This window comes from Microchirus variegatus (genome assembly GCF_963457635.1).
Source record: "Microchirus variegatus genome assembly, chromosome: 20".
NCBI lineage: Eukaryota > Metazoa > Chordata > Actinopteri > Pleuronectiformes > Soleidae > Microchirus > Microchirus variegatus.
The window spans coordinates 20,233,215-20,251,516 of record NC_139821.1 but is presented as its reverse complement, the minus strand read 5'-3'; the positions used below and the strand labels follow the sequence as shown (position 1 = coordinate 20,251,516).

The following is an 18,302-nucleotide window of genomic DNA, read 5'->3' as shown; positions in this document are numbered from 1 at the left end:
GCTTTGCCAACAGTACAACTAACAGGTCATGTACTACAGAGGTGTCTCAGCCTCCTCTGTGAGGTAAGAGAGATGGTGGACTTCAATCTTTGTCAGGGTCACAAGGGTGTTCAGGGAGGAGGAGGAGGGAATTGCAATTCTGCAATCAATCCATCATTAGTCTCCTTTAATAACACCTCAGAAGATATTCGGGACCCCCATTACACATGGCTGACTTGTGATTTGTTATAGGGCAGAGGGCTCCCATGCACATCTAATGAAAAATGCCCAAGACCTTCAGATGAAATGATAGCAGGCTGTGTGAGTGCAAGGTGTCAACATTGACCTCACTGTAAACCAGCAAAGATGCCATCACCAGCCTCAGTGTTATTTTTCAGAACTGTAGAAGATCCTCTAGTGCAGAGTTCTTCATTATAGCCTGCATTGGGAAATGAATGTGCCTGAACTATGAATCACTCTTCTGGTTGTGTTACTGACTTGGAAATGCAACTGTAGAGGAGCATCAGCAGATTCTTGCAACTGTCATGGATGTTGATGGTAATCCAAAGACATAGAAGAAGAAAAACAAATTGAACCTTCACCTTAGAGCAGACCGAGACCGGAAGTTCCAATAAACGCTGTTTTTTAGTGTGTATCTGCGTCATGACCTTGTTTAAGAAGCCCTGAAGGTTCAAAACAAACAGTTCAGCCACTGCTGAGAACGCTGTGTTTTATTGTGATCTCGGGCTCAGCGAGATCTCTGAAAAAACCCGGTTACGTAAACAGCGGTTGTCCTGAACACCAGATCGTCATCTGGTTGCGTACATTGAACCACAGAAGAAGAATAAAGTCCGTTGTGGAGGTGTTTCATGAGCGACAGTGTCTTCTGACTCTGGGTCTGACTCCGGGTCAAAGGTCGTCAAAGGGACGGCGGCGGGGAGTCGTGAAGAAGCTATTTTTAAACATTGTTAAAACAATGTTTTGATAATGAGTAGCAGTGCATCCTCCGTTCCAGAGGGGGGAGCTGTGCTTCTGAGAGTGGGTGTGCTGATTATTTCACTTCTGGGTATTGGCCAATCACAAGACAGTTGGGATGGCTCTACGCTGGCTGGCCAATCACAACACACTCTGTCTTCTGAGTGTGAGGTTTAGTCGCGGCTGAGGACAGCTCTGAAAAGAGAGCTTTCTATCGGCTCGTTTACAGCAAATAGGAGGTTTTTGAGCGTAAAAACAAGTAAATGTATGTAAGTAGACCTCCATAACTAACATATATGTGCAACAGGACCACTCTATGTGAGCTGAGTGTTCACACCAAATTAGATTATAATGAGTTATGGGACCAAAATGACATACTCGATGCAAAGATGCATCACACGCATCACTAACATTTGGTGGCGTGACGGACATGATGCATGCCATACAATAGATGTGTTGTTGCATCAAATGCACTGTTGCGTGCAAGTTGGAATATTTGAACTCGTGCAGCTAAATCGTGTGAAGCCATAACCAATCAGCATCCCGGTTTTACTGACATCAGGAGGACAACATTGTAACGGTGGTGGTATGTCTTCTCACGGAGCACCTTGCCACTTGTACTTCCACTTATATTCTGAGTAAATTTAGTCTTCTCTGAATTCATCTGTGCATTTCCAGTTGAAAATCCCAACGTGGCACTAGCCACATCATGAATCTTGAGGATTCAAAAAGCTTCACAGTTCAGATTCTTATGGGTGATGTCAAGACTGGTCGCCAGTTGGTCTGAACATGAGGTTGTGAAGGTGTTACATTGTTGCAGTGACCTCAACAGACCTAACTTGCCCACACACACGGATACTGAAAGATAAAAAAAATGATAAAATAAAACAATGTAGATACTGAAAGAGTTAAAATGACAGACAGCTGGTGCTAGTGAATACAACTCCCCCTCCCCAACCTGCTTGAAGCTCTCAGCCCCCATCTGCCTCAGCGTCATCCCAGCTGGGTGGATGCAGCTTTAGGACGGCTGTGCTGCCTCCCTGCCTGCTCTCCATTCTAATCCCATTGGGTGGGGGTGTGAGAGCAGGGAAGAGGGCCGGAGGGAGCGATAAAGTGGGTCACAAAAAAATGAGGCCATGTCGAGCTTGAACTGTAACAGGACCTCCCATCTGGTGGTGAGCCATCCAACTTATAGTATCTGCCATGGGCACAAATGAAACAGGCTGAGGCTGCTGGCTCAGGTTTCCCCTGGGGATGTTCTCCAATCTGAGTACAGTATTTACCAAAGTGCAAATGACGGATTAGATTACAAATATTTGCTTTCTTCAGCCGAAGAAGTGACCAACCTTCCTGAATACTCATTCTAAATTATTTAGTATTGTTTTAAGGTTTTATATTTTTACATATGCTTTTTTTTTTTTTTCAACCCCCCCCCCCTCATTTTTCCACTCACTCACAAGCTACAGTTTTAGCTTGACTGCGCCACTTAATTAGACTGCTGTCCTTGGCGCAGTATGTAATGAGGTGTGTCATGTGTGTTGGTACAAAGTCTTCCAACCAGCCATTAACTTTAAAATATTAATTTTCTTTAAGCTGCCAGAGCATAAACACAGTCTTCTTCGGATTTTCTTACAGTGTTCTTGTTGTACCAGCTTCTTCTGTTATTTCTAAGTCAGAGCCAGGGAACAGAAACTGTGGAGCTAGTGCTGAGCACTGGCCAGTTTGGATCTCAGTGAACATAAACATGCAAAAGTAATACCTACTCCAAATCATATTATCTTTGTGTAGTCGTCTGAATATCAGAAATGTGGTAATTTTGTCAAATGTCATATGAACGTGTCAGTACAGCATTTTCATCCAACATGGAGGCCACCAAAGATCAGCTGTCTTTCAGTTCAGTGACTTCCTCCATGGAGCTCACCCAGGCAAAACTCATTAGACACCATTGCTATATCAACATCGCTCCTAGAAAACTACAATGAGCAAACACCACTCTGCATTCACCATCTGGATTGGTCTGATTGGTTGTCGGTCTATCCAATTGTGTACAGAGGTGTTTCCATCTATGTCCGTTGGGTCATGCCTCTTGAAATTGGCAGGAGTAGTAGTCAGACTAACACCATAACTTTCTAACATCATGCAAATGTACTGTCTGTGGAAAATCATTATTTGCAGCCTTTATTCTAATATTAGCTTCCTCCTTCGTGATTCTTGACTCAATCAGCCATTAAATTAAAATCTTCATCTCCAACACAATCCTTCATCTTTAATATTAAGACAGCCTAGAGCTAAATACACATTTAGAATTAAGCCTTAACCAAAGGTCACGCACCATTGCTCAAGGACGGATTTAGACTGAAGTCCTTTGTGCTGCCCAGTCATTTGAAAGCTTCAAAAAATAGTTCAAAAATCCACACGGGCAAGAAAAACACACCAATGGTACATAAACTCACCATCAGAAGGGACGCCGTACGCACATCTACTCCATCAGTACAATCACTTTCCCTTACAAACACTAACAAATGGTGTCTGGCTCAGGGAAGTTTGCAGAACCCTGAAGGGCAATTTAGCTAAAATGAGTTAGATATCCATTTGGGAGAGTGAGAGAAGTATGCCCCAGTCTTCCTGTGAATAACACCTCGTTTCTGGGCACAGTGATGTCTGTGCTCAGCTTTGCTACTTCCTGGCTATATCCTACCTGGTCTGTGAAAACAGCAGTATTCACTCAAAGTTCACTTTCCAGTTGTAAAAAGGCTGTCTAACACCGGGAAAAAAGCACTCACAGTCAGTTGATGGCGGCGAAAGTCCATTAACAGTTATAATCGTTAATGGGGAAATGTTGACTGAGTGACTTGAAACTGCTGTCTCGTTCGCCAACATAATGGTATGGCTTAATATTGCTTTTCCATGGCTCATACCTGATACAGATATCACAGCCTTCAGTATGTTTCGATGCAGATACAAATCGGATTTGCCTAAGAAAAAAACATTCTGGTCACATGAGGTTACTGAATATTGTTTCTGACTCATCCCCACACATCATACAATCCTAATGCCACAAGGGTAGTCTTGTTCTTTTTGGTGTTCACCAAAGATATAGTATTTTTTTTCTGTTCACATATCGTAATCGTAATGGTATTTTGCAATTATTTCAGTCAGAATAATCTTCCTGTGCTATCTTCAGTATAATCTATGGTGTTCTCATATGGGTTGGGATGTCAGACTCTCCTTTCTGTGGCCACTTTCCCATGAGATCATGGCCCCTGATTGTAATCCACTAACACAGAGGACAGCCAACACCTATGATTAGAACTGCACATGTTTGCTCCATAGCGAACAAGTCATTCATTCATCATCCACTGCTCTGACCTCCACGTGAGGATCGCGGGAAGCTGCAGCCAATAGGTCTAAATGTGGGGTACAACCTGGACAGGTCACCAGTCCAACGCAGGGGAAACATACAAACAGACAACCATTCACTCTCACATTCGCACGTGTCAAATTAACCTCTGCTTGTTTTTGAACTGTGGGAGGAAATTGGAGTGCCCAGAGAGAACCTATGCACATATCAGGGGACATGCAAACGCCATAGAGAAAGGCACTCGGTCATCTATCAAAGCATTTATTAGGGATGCACGATATAATCAGTGTGTATCAGACGATAGTGGCTTTATGATATGACTAAAACAGTAAACTCAATAGGCTGCTACCTTGGCTTCTATGCTTGAGCACAGGGTTTTTGGGTACAACCACCATATCGTCATATCTAATATCGGCAGAAAAGTCCAATATCGTGCATCTTGAGCAAATTCATATTCAATTCAGTATTGAAACCTTGCAGAGGCTCAACACTCTTGTTGAGCCTCTGCCCAGAGGATTATAACTCTCATCAGCTGTCCCACATTTTCTGGCCACAGTGGAGGCCATTCTGCAGTGTTTATAGGAAGAATTTTGTATGTTGCCTGGTGTGCACTGGGCTGCTCTCTTCGTTTTAACTTCAAATGATAATAGCTGGGTCCTCCTTTTTATATAATATACCATCCAGACAGCCTGAATGGATCATTTTAAGTGAATTTACTCTAATCTTCAGCCTCCCAAATGTGTCATTGCTAATGTTTACTGTATTTAGTATTACAGATTAAATACCACACTAACAAAACCATGAGTATACTAACCCAACACCTGGGGCCTCATGTATAAACTGTGCGTACGCACAAAAAGACGGCGTACTCTTGCGTTCACGCACACGACGGCATGTATAAAAATGTACTTGGCGTGGAACTTTGCGGAGAGCTGTTGTCAGGTGGAGACGCTGCAATATTAAGCTCTAAAACTTATCACAGTGTTTTAATAATATCATTAATCATACATGAATTTGCTATTTTTCAGTATGAAAGCTGAGCACTCTTTTATACATGAGGCTCCAGGACTTTTAGGGACTGGAGCCAAGTCAAGATATAGTTCAAGGCAAAGCACAACAGACTTGTCTTGGTCTTGACTTGGTCTCACCCTGCCTTGATCTTTGTCTTGGTAAGTCTGGCCTTGGGTCTTGTTTGTGTGGCCTTGCTCTTGTGCAGTAACATGTAAGAAGAATGAATTGGGATTGAAAGGATTTTTGGAGATAAAATGCACACTTAGATAAAGTGACCCCTGATATGATTAAAGTGGCTAAAGAAAAATCTGTACACGCCTTCAAAAAGCAGCACATGACCTAAGCGTTTAAACTTTGCATATTTTTTGTAGATTTATTTGTTCCATTTGTATTACTTATTAATCATGTATGCACTGAAGCAAGGTAGGCCTAATGCTGTGTCATGTATATACTATTGTACCAACACATGCTGAGGGTTCGGGATCTGCAGAGTGAACCAGCAGAGAAGTGAAAGTATCACTTGCAAGTCAAGACATCAAAGTTAAAAGCAATGCTGCTTCAGGCCAATGGTGATTGATTCTCGATAATGGATGTATCTCAAAGGCTGGCATCAGATTACTCCTCATCCTCCTTCTTTACCCTTATATCACAGTGTGTGTTATCAAATATATCAATTTGGGATACAATTACTTCTACTACTGCTATGCTATTTGGTTAATGGGATGTGGTTTGTCGGACGGATATGGGCACTGTGAAAAGTTTAATCCTGAATATGAACTCTCAGAAAATTACCATTTAGCAGTTAAAATGAGTGTAGTCTTCTCAACATGAATATTCAGAGGTCGTCAGTCGGCAGAGAGAATGCTACATTTGACGTTTTTACGTTTGTTTTTTTTTTCTTTAAGAGCCTTATCACTTTATAAATATTTAAAGAGGGAAACTGGACGAACTGAGCCATTATTACCGAAGAGAAAAAAAAAGTGATGTTCATTCAGGATTGTTGCTTTATTGGATTATTTCAGACAACAAGCACTTTTTCACATTTTCTGATATTACTAATAATAATAGCTTGCGAGTGTATATGTCTTTGGTTGCAAATCTATGAAAACGTCTGTCACTGAACATCTCTCACAGTACAACAAAAATGGATTTCAATTACAATTATGAGGAATGAGAAGGAAGTTTCTTAATGTGGATCTCCTTCACCACCCAGTGGTTGTATCACTCTGACCAATGCAGGTTCTGTGTACACATTTTTTTCCCCCCAACATGTGCCTGCTGACCTAAAATAAATGTCCAAGAGACGAATACCATGTCACTGAGACCTTTAACGGTTAATCTGCGAGTCCAAGTGAACATTTTCTGCCAAATTTGAAATAATTTTCTTCAGGTATTCCTGAGAAATCACCTTGACAAGGCCTCATAGAGTGTTTGTACCGAAGTTGAAAGGATTCCTTTAAGCCCGTGTGAGATGTTGCATTTAAAAACTGCAACTGTATCATTTCAGAATATGAATCATGGCAGAATAAGAGCTGTAGAAATTGACATCATGCTAAATTTATCAAGGTAACTTGGAATGAAGCACGTGGTTTTTCAAAAGAGAACACAACAACTCATTGTCATCATGTCGTGCAAGCCTTTTAAAACAACATGGGGCTTAATGGCAAGTGCTAAAAAGAACACCCATAAAAGCTGCGCAAATTGTGTTTGATACACAATAAGTTTTCACCATATAATCTCAGTGTTAAGATTGACAAAGCTGCCTGTGGATGTCCACATCTTTTGCAGCGGCTCTCCAGATGATTGATCTGCAAAAATACCTAATCAATACTGAAATCACTTATGAGATGTTTCCTGCCGGCCCATCTCAGATCATCTCTTGTCAGACAAGCTATTGGCAGATCCTCTTCTTGGCACAACACACACATATAGATGTATCCCTGCTATCTGACACCCAGCTTTCTCTTTGAGAAGGCAGGGGGGAGGGAGGATAAGCCCAGCAGCAGGAAGTTCCACTCAGCTGGTTGTGTCATGAATTTAGCCTGTTTCATCACAGACAAACTGTACAATAAGTCAATGTAGGCACATAATCACTGACTCCTAGAGGGAACCACCTAGAGGGAACCACAGGTTCATAGTTGTTTGTGTAGTCACGCAACAGTGTACCTTTCTTGGGAGGCATTGGTATGTGGGGAATACTGCACATTTGGTTGTGTGGCATGTAGAGTTTATTCTACACTCCTGCTGTGGTACAGTGTATACAACTGTTGTTGTAGTCACTCAGTGTTACATATATATTATGCCTGTGTACAAAATACCTGGATAGTCCAATATCCATAGCATTTTCAGGTTGACAATTTCTGCCCGATTCTAGACACAATATCTAAACAAGTAATCGTTTTGCAGAACATTTCACTTAGACTCCAGGATAAACTGGTTATATTTTGCTGGTGTAACATCTCTGTAACCTCAAATATCACATGTATGCCTTGTGGATGTGATAGTTCAGGAACGCCATGAATATTGTGGTGGTCACTGCACTTGTACTAACCAGGGTAAACTGGTTAGCTTTCGGGAAGTCAAAGGACAAGTTGATCTGGCAAAAATTATATTGACATTGTGAATGCAACATCTTAATAACTGTGCGGAAACACTTCATGCAAAAGTCAAAGATTTGATCTAGACACTTGAGGTAACAAGTTAGATGTTGGTGGTGGGGTGAATAATCGGTAAACACTGCTGTTAGAGCTCTGTAGATGCTAGACACGTCTTTTCTCATAAAATATCCAGTATAACTGGTGTTGACAAGTTTACTACCCATTGGGAGAGTTTCCACACTGTGACATCCCTACTGGGTTCTTCTGATAAGTGATACTATGAATTCCCAGGTAAAAAAAGAGAAAGAGTATGAAAGTGTGTCCTTGTGATAGAGGAGTCTCCGTCCCACTGGCGAGCTTAATGCTTACTCACTGATCGCACTGACGTGACAGCAAAATACATGAAGGTGACTTCACGTCACATTGCATGAATAATTTGTGCTTAGCACTTTTACAGTTGTGTGGTGTCTTTCATGAAGTTTTAGAGCATCGTAACTGTAACTGCAGTGTAGTGAGTTTTAAGCTACTGAAACATTCAGTCATAGTCTTGCAGTTCGGTCATTCATTTGCGTAGAAAACTACCTTGAGTGTCATTGTTCCCATGCTAGTATAATGCATGTTTTTGGAGTGTTCCACTAGGGGGCACACCATAGCAATCACGCTGCATATAACTACATACTTTTACAGGAAGTAGTGCATTTATTTCCCCTTTTAAAGTACATTTAGTGGAAAAGCCTTAGCTACCTATTTAGCATAACCCTAACTTGTAACCATAACCTTAACCCCTTACTTGAACTACAACTCCTAAGTAGGCTGTAAAGCCCTGTGCTGTTTTGACTTTCAGCCATCTTCTCTACCAAAAGACAACCTCAACATTAGTCTTTAATTGATCAGGAGCACACCAGGAAAGGCGATTGCAGCACCATTGTGGGCAGTTCTTGAGGACCTTAAAACAATGATATTATTTCTTGCTCTGCCAAGAAATTAGGGACAAGGAACATCCTACCACTGATGGGAGCATTGCAAATTGACAGTGTATCCCAATCGTTTCTGAGGATGAGTATCACCAATGTACCAAACAGACACAGTGTAGCTAGTCAGCCATGATGCATTTAACAGAATGTTTATCTCTAGCCATTTTATGTATTGGAGTAATGGACATAAGATTGCCAGTTAAAGCTCCCATAGAACGAACCAATTAACACTGTTTTTTTGGTGTGTATCTGCGCCATTACCTCGTTTATGAAGCCCTGAAGGTTCGAAACAAACAGTTCAGCCACTGCTGAGAACACGGTGTTGTATTGTAATCTCTGGCTCAGCGAGATCTCTGAAAAAACCCAGGTCAAAGGCGTAAAAAGGGACTGTGGGGGGGGGGAGTCATGACGAAGCTATTTTTAAACATTGTTAAAACAATGTTTTGATAATGAGTAGCAGTGCATTCACCGTTCCAGAGGGGGGAGCTGCGCTTCTCAGAGCTGGTGTGCTAATTATGTCACTTCCAGGTATTGGCCAGTCTGAAACTGAAGAGAGCTTCAGTGAGGAGAGATTTCTATCGGCTCATTTACAGCAACTAGGAGGTTTTTGACCATAAAAACAAGTTATTGTAAGTAGACCTCCATAACTCACATATATGAGCGATAGGACCCCTCTATGGGAGCTTTAAATTAAATAATTTATGTATTACAGGTACCTAAGACTAATGACTCTTTGTTTGTGTCTGTAAAAGACCTGAACTATTTGTTTGTTTGTTTGTTTTCTGACAGATATTGCAATTATGATTTCAATCTATTCAATATTCACTGTGTAATAAGTTTAAGATGTAAAGCAGGGGTCTTACATGCGGCCCCCCACTTAATATCATGTTATAATGAAAACATAGACGCCTCACCGTCTTTTAAACACAGTGTGTAGCAGAGGCACAGCGGCCAGTGAGGTGATAGAATATAATACAGGTTTGCTAGCAATGTTTATTATAACAGTAAAAATAAGACATTTGGTCATAATTATCCCATTATTCAGTTACATATATAAATACACTTGTTAGGGCAGTGGCCGGAACGGCTCATAGTACGAATTTTGAATTACAGTTGTCCACACTATTATTTATGTCATTTAAAATAAATGTCTGTTTTTGATATTAATACATTAATTATTCATCATAAATAGTATTATTAAGTATACGTGTGATATCATGATGCAATATTGCGAACAGTTGTTTTTTCCCCCCACTTTTCGTTCTCTATGCCGACCACAATAGATGCACATTGGTCATTTGAGTTTGAGACCCCTGATGTAAAGCAACACCAACAAATATGAAACTGGAGAGATGTTAATTGTAAATTGTTAACTTGTTTGTATTACTTTTTTTCTTTTGGACAATCAACAAGAAGCATTGAAGTGCAGCCTTTTTACGATAGCACAATGTTTGCAATGATTTTAAATTGAGAAAAAAAAACACCTGTGCTAAAGGTGTGTTAATGATGTGTGACAGCCAAAAACCCTGTACATACTCAGTGCTGCATGGATGTGTGTGAATGAGTGAATGGGACTCATACAGTAAAGCCCTTTGAGTGGCTGTTAAGCCTACAGAAGCACTATATAAATGGAGTCCATTAAGCATTTACCATTGGTAGCAGTCTTTCATTACAGTGTGCATCGGTTTGATCTAGAGAAAGAAAACCCGACATCTTTTTGGCAGGACAGCCATTAAATCCCTAAAGTAGGTCCCCGAAGGACTGTTCAGAGGGAAATTTGGTGACCTCATGTACTTAAGGCCAAAATTTCCACTTAGTCGTAAGTGTCACTAAATCAAACAAGCATATCACTGTCAGTTTTACTGCTGCCACCTGCTTCTTCAGTCTTCATTAAGGTGCCTATTCTATTAAGCTTGTATGCAGGACAATGAAAGTGTACCTTGCTGTGATATGGATTGATTTTATGATACCGCTTACACACACTCCACCAAAGAAAAAAAAGACAGCACTGCATAGTTTGAAATGGCTTTGACATTTGCAGAGGACAAAACCTTCCAAGGGATTTAACTTGTTTTCATCCTCCACCAAACAATTTGGAGCAAGAATGAACTGATGGGACAACCTTTGTTTGTGTTTTCCTGAGAAGTGACATCTTGCAATACTGTAATTTAGACATATCCTCTATCAAAAGCAAAGGCCTGGTCAAAAAGGGTCTAACTGTAAAAGCAAAATATTGATTCTTGTCCCTGCCAACTTTTAAAGCTAGAATTGGTGTTTGTGATACAGTTTACTTTAATTGATAAAAAATAGGTATTGATTCTGATTAATGCTGGTACTGCTTATACCTGTGGTACTCTTGATACCAAAGAAGAAGTGTGTACTTCTTCCCCACCACCAGAGGGCAGGGTCAGGGGACAAAAGTGAAAGGCTGTAAATCCTTTAAAATAAACTTGACAATCGCTGTGGCGATCAGCAGGTTTGTCCATCACCCTTATTTGGACTGACTTCTGCTTTACTAAGATTGTCGCTGGAATGATTTAGCACATGAAGTGGATGCTATGAGAAATGTTAGCTTTGCAACACGCTTATAAGTATTTTGTGAGGTTTCACGTGCTTTCACAGAGGGGCCCTGAACTTTTAGGTGCTCATACGCCACGATGCTGGAACTCGAAGTCATATGGTATTGCTTAACAATAGCACCTTTGTCATCAATAAAAGAGGGGAGGAGAAACGCAAGCAAAGTGTGATATGATTCGTCCAGATTCTCACTGATACTTTGGTGCTAACAAATAGCAACTGGTACCAATCTAACATCTCAATTCTCACCCGTTGTACTGATACTGCATCAATAAATACACATCTTTCAAAGTCTTTCAGTCAAACATCTTTTAGCCAATTACCCCATGTGGGTTGGATGTATCAGTTGCATTTTGTTAAAGACTAGCCTGCTGTTGCTAGCTTTTCCAAACCTGCTGCCCCAAGCTTAATCATTGGTTTCTTTTCTCCTTTGAAATAACTTTTCCTCTACTTATACATGAACATAAAGGATAAGTCAGGATAAGACAAGAAGACTTATGCCGTCTGCCGGAGTTCAGAGAGGAAACTGAATGTATGAAATATCTTTGGTCCTCGGAATTGCAATACCAAATAATGATAATGATAAATTGGGTTTTTAATTATTTCTTGGGGGGAATTTTGGTAGGATTCTTGCACATCTTTTTGAGCCTCTGACAAGATAACATGTTTAGTTTTTTCTCTGCATTAATTTTCACAAAGCCTCTTCACTTAACCCATTGATGCCGGGAAAGCATTGCCACATTTCTATCATTTACGCCGGGAACGCGGATACATCAATTTTCGGGGGTTATAAGGGTTCCTTTTTTTGAAATTTCTTCACGCAAACATGGAAGACTTTGATAGCAAAGGGATTTCTGAAGGCAGTGATTTTGAGGAGTTTCTCGGCTTCGATGACATCAAACGTGCTGAACCAATCGACCGGGATTTATGGTTACGACATAATTATGTTTGAAGACGATGAGTTTTGAAGGATTTTTTTTATGATTGTGTATCTAAATAAACTCAATTTCCCATTAAAGCCACAGGTGTAAGGTCTCAAATACTTTTTGAATTGTGTTCCTATATCTGCTACAGAGGCTGAGAAATCAATCATTTAGTATGCACTGAACCTCAGGTTTTAGAGGTCCTTTCTGAAATCACCCATAGGTTTGACAGGCATTTTTTCCAGGTTGTCTCAGGCCTTAATCGGTTAATGGATTCTGACCACGTGTCAGGCCCTCATTCCTCACTTCCCATTCTAAATCCAAGTACATCTTTATCCAAACACAATCAACCCAGCATGTAATAGGATGGCAATTCCCGCATAACAGCCCAAGCTGTATTGATTACCTGAATGTAAATGTTTATGAGAACGAGCACTAATTACACCCCGTTCCTGGGTGTCAGTGCTGTATTCCTGTCTACATTGCAGCAGCTGAAAGAACCCAGAACTGCACATAATTTGTGCTGAGCTCTCTAGTGCTAACCCATGTTCAAATGAGTTGGTTGGCCATTATTGCTGTGATGAGCCTCTTTCCAGGGTCATCAGTTGAATTCGCCTATTTGAAATCCCTCCAGGTATCAGAGGCTCTTTTTCAAACATAAGGAAAATCCATACAAGCCCCAGGACTCTACTGCCCAAGACAGATCACTACCTCTCCGTTGATGCTGTAGCACTGACAGAAATTGGTGTTCTAAAGCCAGCCATGCACAGTTTGGACCAACTTCAAGCAGCTCCAGCAGGAGACTGAGCATTCACTGAGTGCACAAATTACACAACACGAGTATCACTCATTCATCAGGGCTGCTTTATGATGCCTCACAAGGGACAATGGGGTAAGGTTAGGCCATTCAGTGGATTTGACTCCTGATTGCGCCTTCCTGGAAGAAGAACTGAATGAAAATGTTCACCACGGAATTTCCAGATGGAGTTACCATCCAATAAAGGTCTGGACAAACAAAGCATTAAAGATTATGGAGCTTTCAGTTTGGAAATCACATTTCCAATTATACATCTGCTGTAGCACTGGCAATATAATATTAATGTTTCAGAGGGCATTTTATTTTTTTGTTGCTGTGCAGTAAGAGCAAGTTCCAACGTTTGTAAGCCATATTCTGAGTAATTTTTTTTCGTACAATTTTTTTTTCGTGCAAATTCCACAATTCAACACCAACAAACCCATGTTTTTCCATAAAAAAACATAAAACCCCCAGGATTAGATCATGTATGTAGAGATTATTTACAAAATGGCATCTGTTAATATCAATGCCCCTCCATCCCCCAGGCCCAGTCTGTCAGGCAAAGATAATTGACTGATAATGGATATCACTTTTATTAAAATCCATATGCCCTCAGAATTATAGGCTTTTACTGTAAAATTTTGAACAACATCCATGCCTTTCCCTGGTCTGTTATGTTTTACCACGCCTTTCGCCTCAGCCAGTGACGGAATAGTGGGATTACAAGCCTGTGAGTCAGCCATAGCAACATCTCCCTAGCAGCTAATGCTTGCTTGAAGCCTCTGCGTGAGACGAGTGGTCGACGAGAAGCATGATTACGTACATGCACCCACTGACAGTTATGGCTTCTCTTACTGGCTGGACAGGAGAGGGGGTATCTCTGCACCAAAATGAGTGTTGCTCACTTAAACAATTACATTTTTAAAGAAGCATTACAAAAAATGCATGCAAAAGGCATCGTTTTGGATGTACACTGCTCATGCACCATGGTTTCATCAAAACTGCCAAGTCTCTGTGTGTGAGCGAGTGGGTGCACAGCAGGTAAAGAGATAGTCATGAATGGGTGATTATCATTGTCAGCAGTTGTGGTCTTCGGGGGTTGTGTGTGTGTGTGTGTGTGTTTTGTTTTTGTTGTTGTGTGAGTGTGGGAATGGCTGCAGGACAGAGGAAAGGCAGTGTCGAGGCTTCACGGTTGTCTCCGTCTGTGCAGTTCAAACCAGTTGGGACGACAGTAATGCAATTTTCAGCGGTTCACGCAGGCTTGCCAGAAATAATTAGAGTGGACACGTAGTGTAATGTAATGGTGTCATGAGGATACAGCGTTTTCTCTCCCTCCACTAGCCAGAAAATTACAGCCACGATATGAAGCTATAGTATTTGCAGCTACCGAGCAGAGACACAAACACAAGACATAGGTCAAGGAGAAGTTAATGGTAAAAATGGTGTACAATGGTGATTGTTTTGCCTCTGATAAAATAAAGAATGAAGATTCAGTTAATAAAAAAAAAAGGTGAAGTAAGTCTTCTTGCTAGGGTCACACAGCGGTGTAGTGGCTAGGCACTGTTGCTTCACAGCAAGAAGGTCACAGGTTTGAATTCCACTTTGACCGAGGGCCTTTCCGTGTGGAGTTTGCATTCTCCCCATGTGTGCGTCTGTGACCGTGCACATAATTGGATGGTACAGGTTGTCAACAAGGCTATTATAGCTAACAAAATAACGAAAAACTTAAATAAAAAAAAAACATTTCTGTTAACGGAAATAAAAATTGAAACTAGAGTTTAAAAAACAACAACAGATACTTGAAACTGAATTGTGTGTTTATAAAACAAACTAAAATTGTAGCAAAAATGTGCTTAGTTTTCGCCCCCTGATGGCCACTGGAGAGAATACAGGTGCATTTGCTTTTCACCCGTCAACATGGTCTACATCCAGAGGAGAGAATGTGTCACCATTGATTGTTAACTTCTGTTTTATTGCTGTTAGATGCTTTTCAGTAGTGGTGCTCCATAAGCAGCGACATCATGGCTGTAGCTAATTGCACAGATGTCGTTGAGCTCATTCGGGACTTAGGTTGAGTATAAGGTGAATGGCAAAAAATGTAATGTCAACATTTTGAGTAGTCAAGTACGAGACTAGAAAAGCACAACATAAAATGCACTTTGAACATGTTGCTGACCTCAGCAAGTAGTTCAAAGCGTTGCCGTCTGAGTCACTGCAGTTATAGTGGGAATAAAAAACAGAACTGACAAAAAGGAAATGGGAAATATCCCCAGAATAAAGGGATACATTTCTTGCTGTGTTTCCAACAAAAACATTCTCACTAGCCACTTTATTAGGTTCAAAGGAGACCTAATAAGGTGACAGGAGTGGTACCCGGTGTGGGCTTCTGCTAATTGACGTGTTGTTCATTTAGAGATGTCTTCATGGGAGTCTTCATCAAGGCATTTTCTCCCACTGTATTTCTTTTCTCTCTTTTTTTTGATCATTCTCTGTAAACCCCAGAGATAGTTGTGTGTGAAAATAAGACCAGGAGATTCTGAAATACTGAGACCAGCTGGTCTGACACCAACAACCAATGTGTTAAAAGTCACTTCAATCATTTTTCTCCCTCATTCTGATGCTTGATTTGAACTTCAGCAAGTTGTCTTGACCATGTCTACGTGATTGTCTAATTATATATTTGCGCATATAATCACTTAGAAATAAAAATTGTGTTTTATTGTTTTGTTGCTGTGCAGTAAGAGCAAGTTCCTTGCTTTACATAGGCATCTCAGGATGCCATGTTTCTACAGCAGCCCTAACAGACAAACATTCCAGATTCCATCACCCCAACGCAGCAACCTCTGCTGTATCATCCTTGGCTAAAACAGACCTATCACGGTACCTTACCACAAAGCTTAGTGAGCCCTTTCCCTGATGTACTGAACAGAAGAGTTCTCCTATAATCTATCCATCCATTCATCCATCCATCTTCTACCGCTTATCAGGGGCCGGGTCGCGGGGGCAGCAGTCTGAGAAGGGATGCCCAGACCTCCCTCTTACAGGACACTTCCTCGAGCTCTTCTGGGGCGACCCCTAGGCGATCCCAGGCCAGCCGAGCCACGTAGTCACTCCAGCGTGTCCTGGGCCTTCCTCTGGGTCTCCTCCCGGTGGGACATGCCCGGAACACCTCCCGAGGGAGGCGTCCAGGGGGCATCCGATACAGATGCCCGAGCCACCTCAGCTGGCTCCTCTCGATGTGAAGGAGCAGCGGCTCTACTCCGAGCTCCTCCCGGGTGACAGAGCTCCTCACCCTATCTCTAAGGGAGCGCTCCGCCACCCTGCGGAGAAAACTCATTTCAGCCGCTTGTATCCGGGATCTTGTTCTTTCGGTCATAACCCTGGTGAGAGTAGGAATGTAGATTGACCTGTAAATCAAGAGCTTTGCCTTTGGCTCAGCTCCTTCTTCACCACAACAGACCGATACAACAACCGCATTGTATAATCTACAATCTCACCATTAGATGTCACTCATTCTTACCACCTGGACATTTTAAGAGGCAGGGTTCCTTTATTCACACAGCCACAAGAGGAAACTTATCATGAGAAACAGTAAATGCTGACATTTCAAACATGTTTTAAAAAAAAAAAAAATACCTTGCTCCATTTTCCAGCTATTTATGGCTTACTTGTTTGGCTTTTTTCCATTAATTCAGACACGTCCCTGGCTGTCAGTCCACGTTGTCAATGAAAGAATGTGGACTGACAGCCAGCGACGCTGCTTTTTCTTTTAGAAACTCCACGCACATTACCAAGCCAAGGGACTAGCACAGACATTTAGAATTACACACTGAATGGTTCCCTTGACTGATTAGTTAATAGCTTCTGAAGAACCCATTGTTTGTCTGACAGCCATTGTGCCAGAGTTGTAGATAATATAAATGTATGTTGGAAATGTTCCATCAGCGTTGACACAATGGAGCCTAATGCAACAGCAGATTGCCATTGTTTTAAGGGAAGATGAGCGATTCTCGAAGTGTTGGGTTACTTTATTAATAATTGCAGACGTGGCCTCGCCAGCTGAATCATGCCCCTGTGGAACAATGTTATCTGCTCTGTGTCGTCAGCGTTGGACTTATGTAATAACCTGTGAGTCAATATTGTCTCTGTATTAGATAATTTGATTGTTTTTTCTTTTTTTCCCCTGTTTTTCAGGTTCCATTGCCAGGTGCTCCTACATCAAATATCACTACTCCTCAGCTACGATACCCAAAAATCTCTCATACAACATCACCAAGACGATAAGGCAGGATGAGTGGCACGCCCTCCGTAAGTCCGCTACGCTCTCTTCTCCCTTTTAAACAACACCACTTTATAAGCGCTGTCATATTTGTCTGTGTATGTTACTCTTTCGTAAGTAAAAAGACTGATTTGGATGAAATTATTCACGGATATAGGTCATGATTCAAGAGAGAAATTATTGGATTTTGGTTGGATGGAGCCATATGTAGATCTGGATACAGGATTATACAGTATATTAAATAACTGTTGAGGTTTTGAGCTGCAAATGGTGAATGTAGCATAATGTGGCCATCTTTTATTAATTTCATTTTTTTGTTTGTTTTTTGTATTTATTGCACAGTCCTGGGACTGTGAAACAACAAACAATAATCTTCCTCAAATCTTCAGACTGTCTGACAGACATCCTCTCCTTCTCTTGAAGCAGCGAGATGATACATCTTAAGCTCCTGATCTAAACAAGCTCCCCTCTCTGCTTTATTTTGACCTTATCCAGGTTTTTCTTTGTCTTTTTTCTTTTTATTGAGTTAAATGGTGAGCACTAGCTCATCATTGCCAGACGCTGACTCAACCTGTGTCTTCCTGTGATGCAAGTTTCTTATTCGCCTACGTTGGATTGAAACATACTCTGAATGGAGCAGGTGCCACCTAAATAACTTTACTGTGGGCTTCACTTTGGACACGGTGCATGTGGCAGAAGTAGAAGTAAATGTTTACCATCTCCGAGCATCAGCTCGAATATTAGCTAATCTAATTTGCGTTATGCAAATATCACTATAATGAAATCACACTAAACCTTTACGCTCAAACACTGGAATACTGTATTTTAAG

At 41.2% G+C, this 18,302-nt stretch overlaps 1 protein-coding gene across 1 annotated transcript in view; it reads left to right on the top strand.

Moving 5' to 3' along the window:
- The window catches only part of tmem178bb (transmembrane protein 178Bb), a gene marked incomplete at both ends in the record, with an annotated part of 105,622 nt that overhangs the window by 33,574 nt on the left and 53,746 nt on the right, over positions 1 to 18,302 (top strand). The window contains one exon of the mRNA XM_083907213.1: positions 17,388 to 17,501. Coding sequence (XP_083763339.1) covers positions 17,388 to 17,501 — 114 coding nt within the window. The remainder of the gene's footprint in view (positions 1 to 17,387; positions 17,502 to 18,302) is intronic.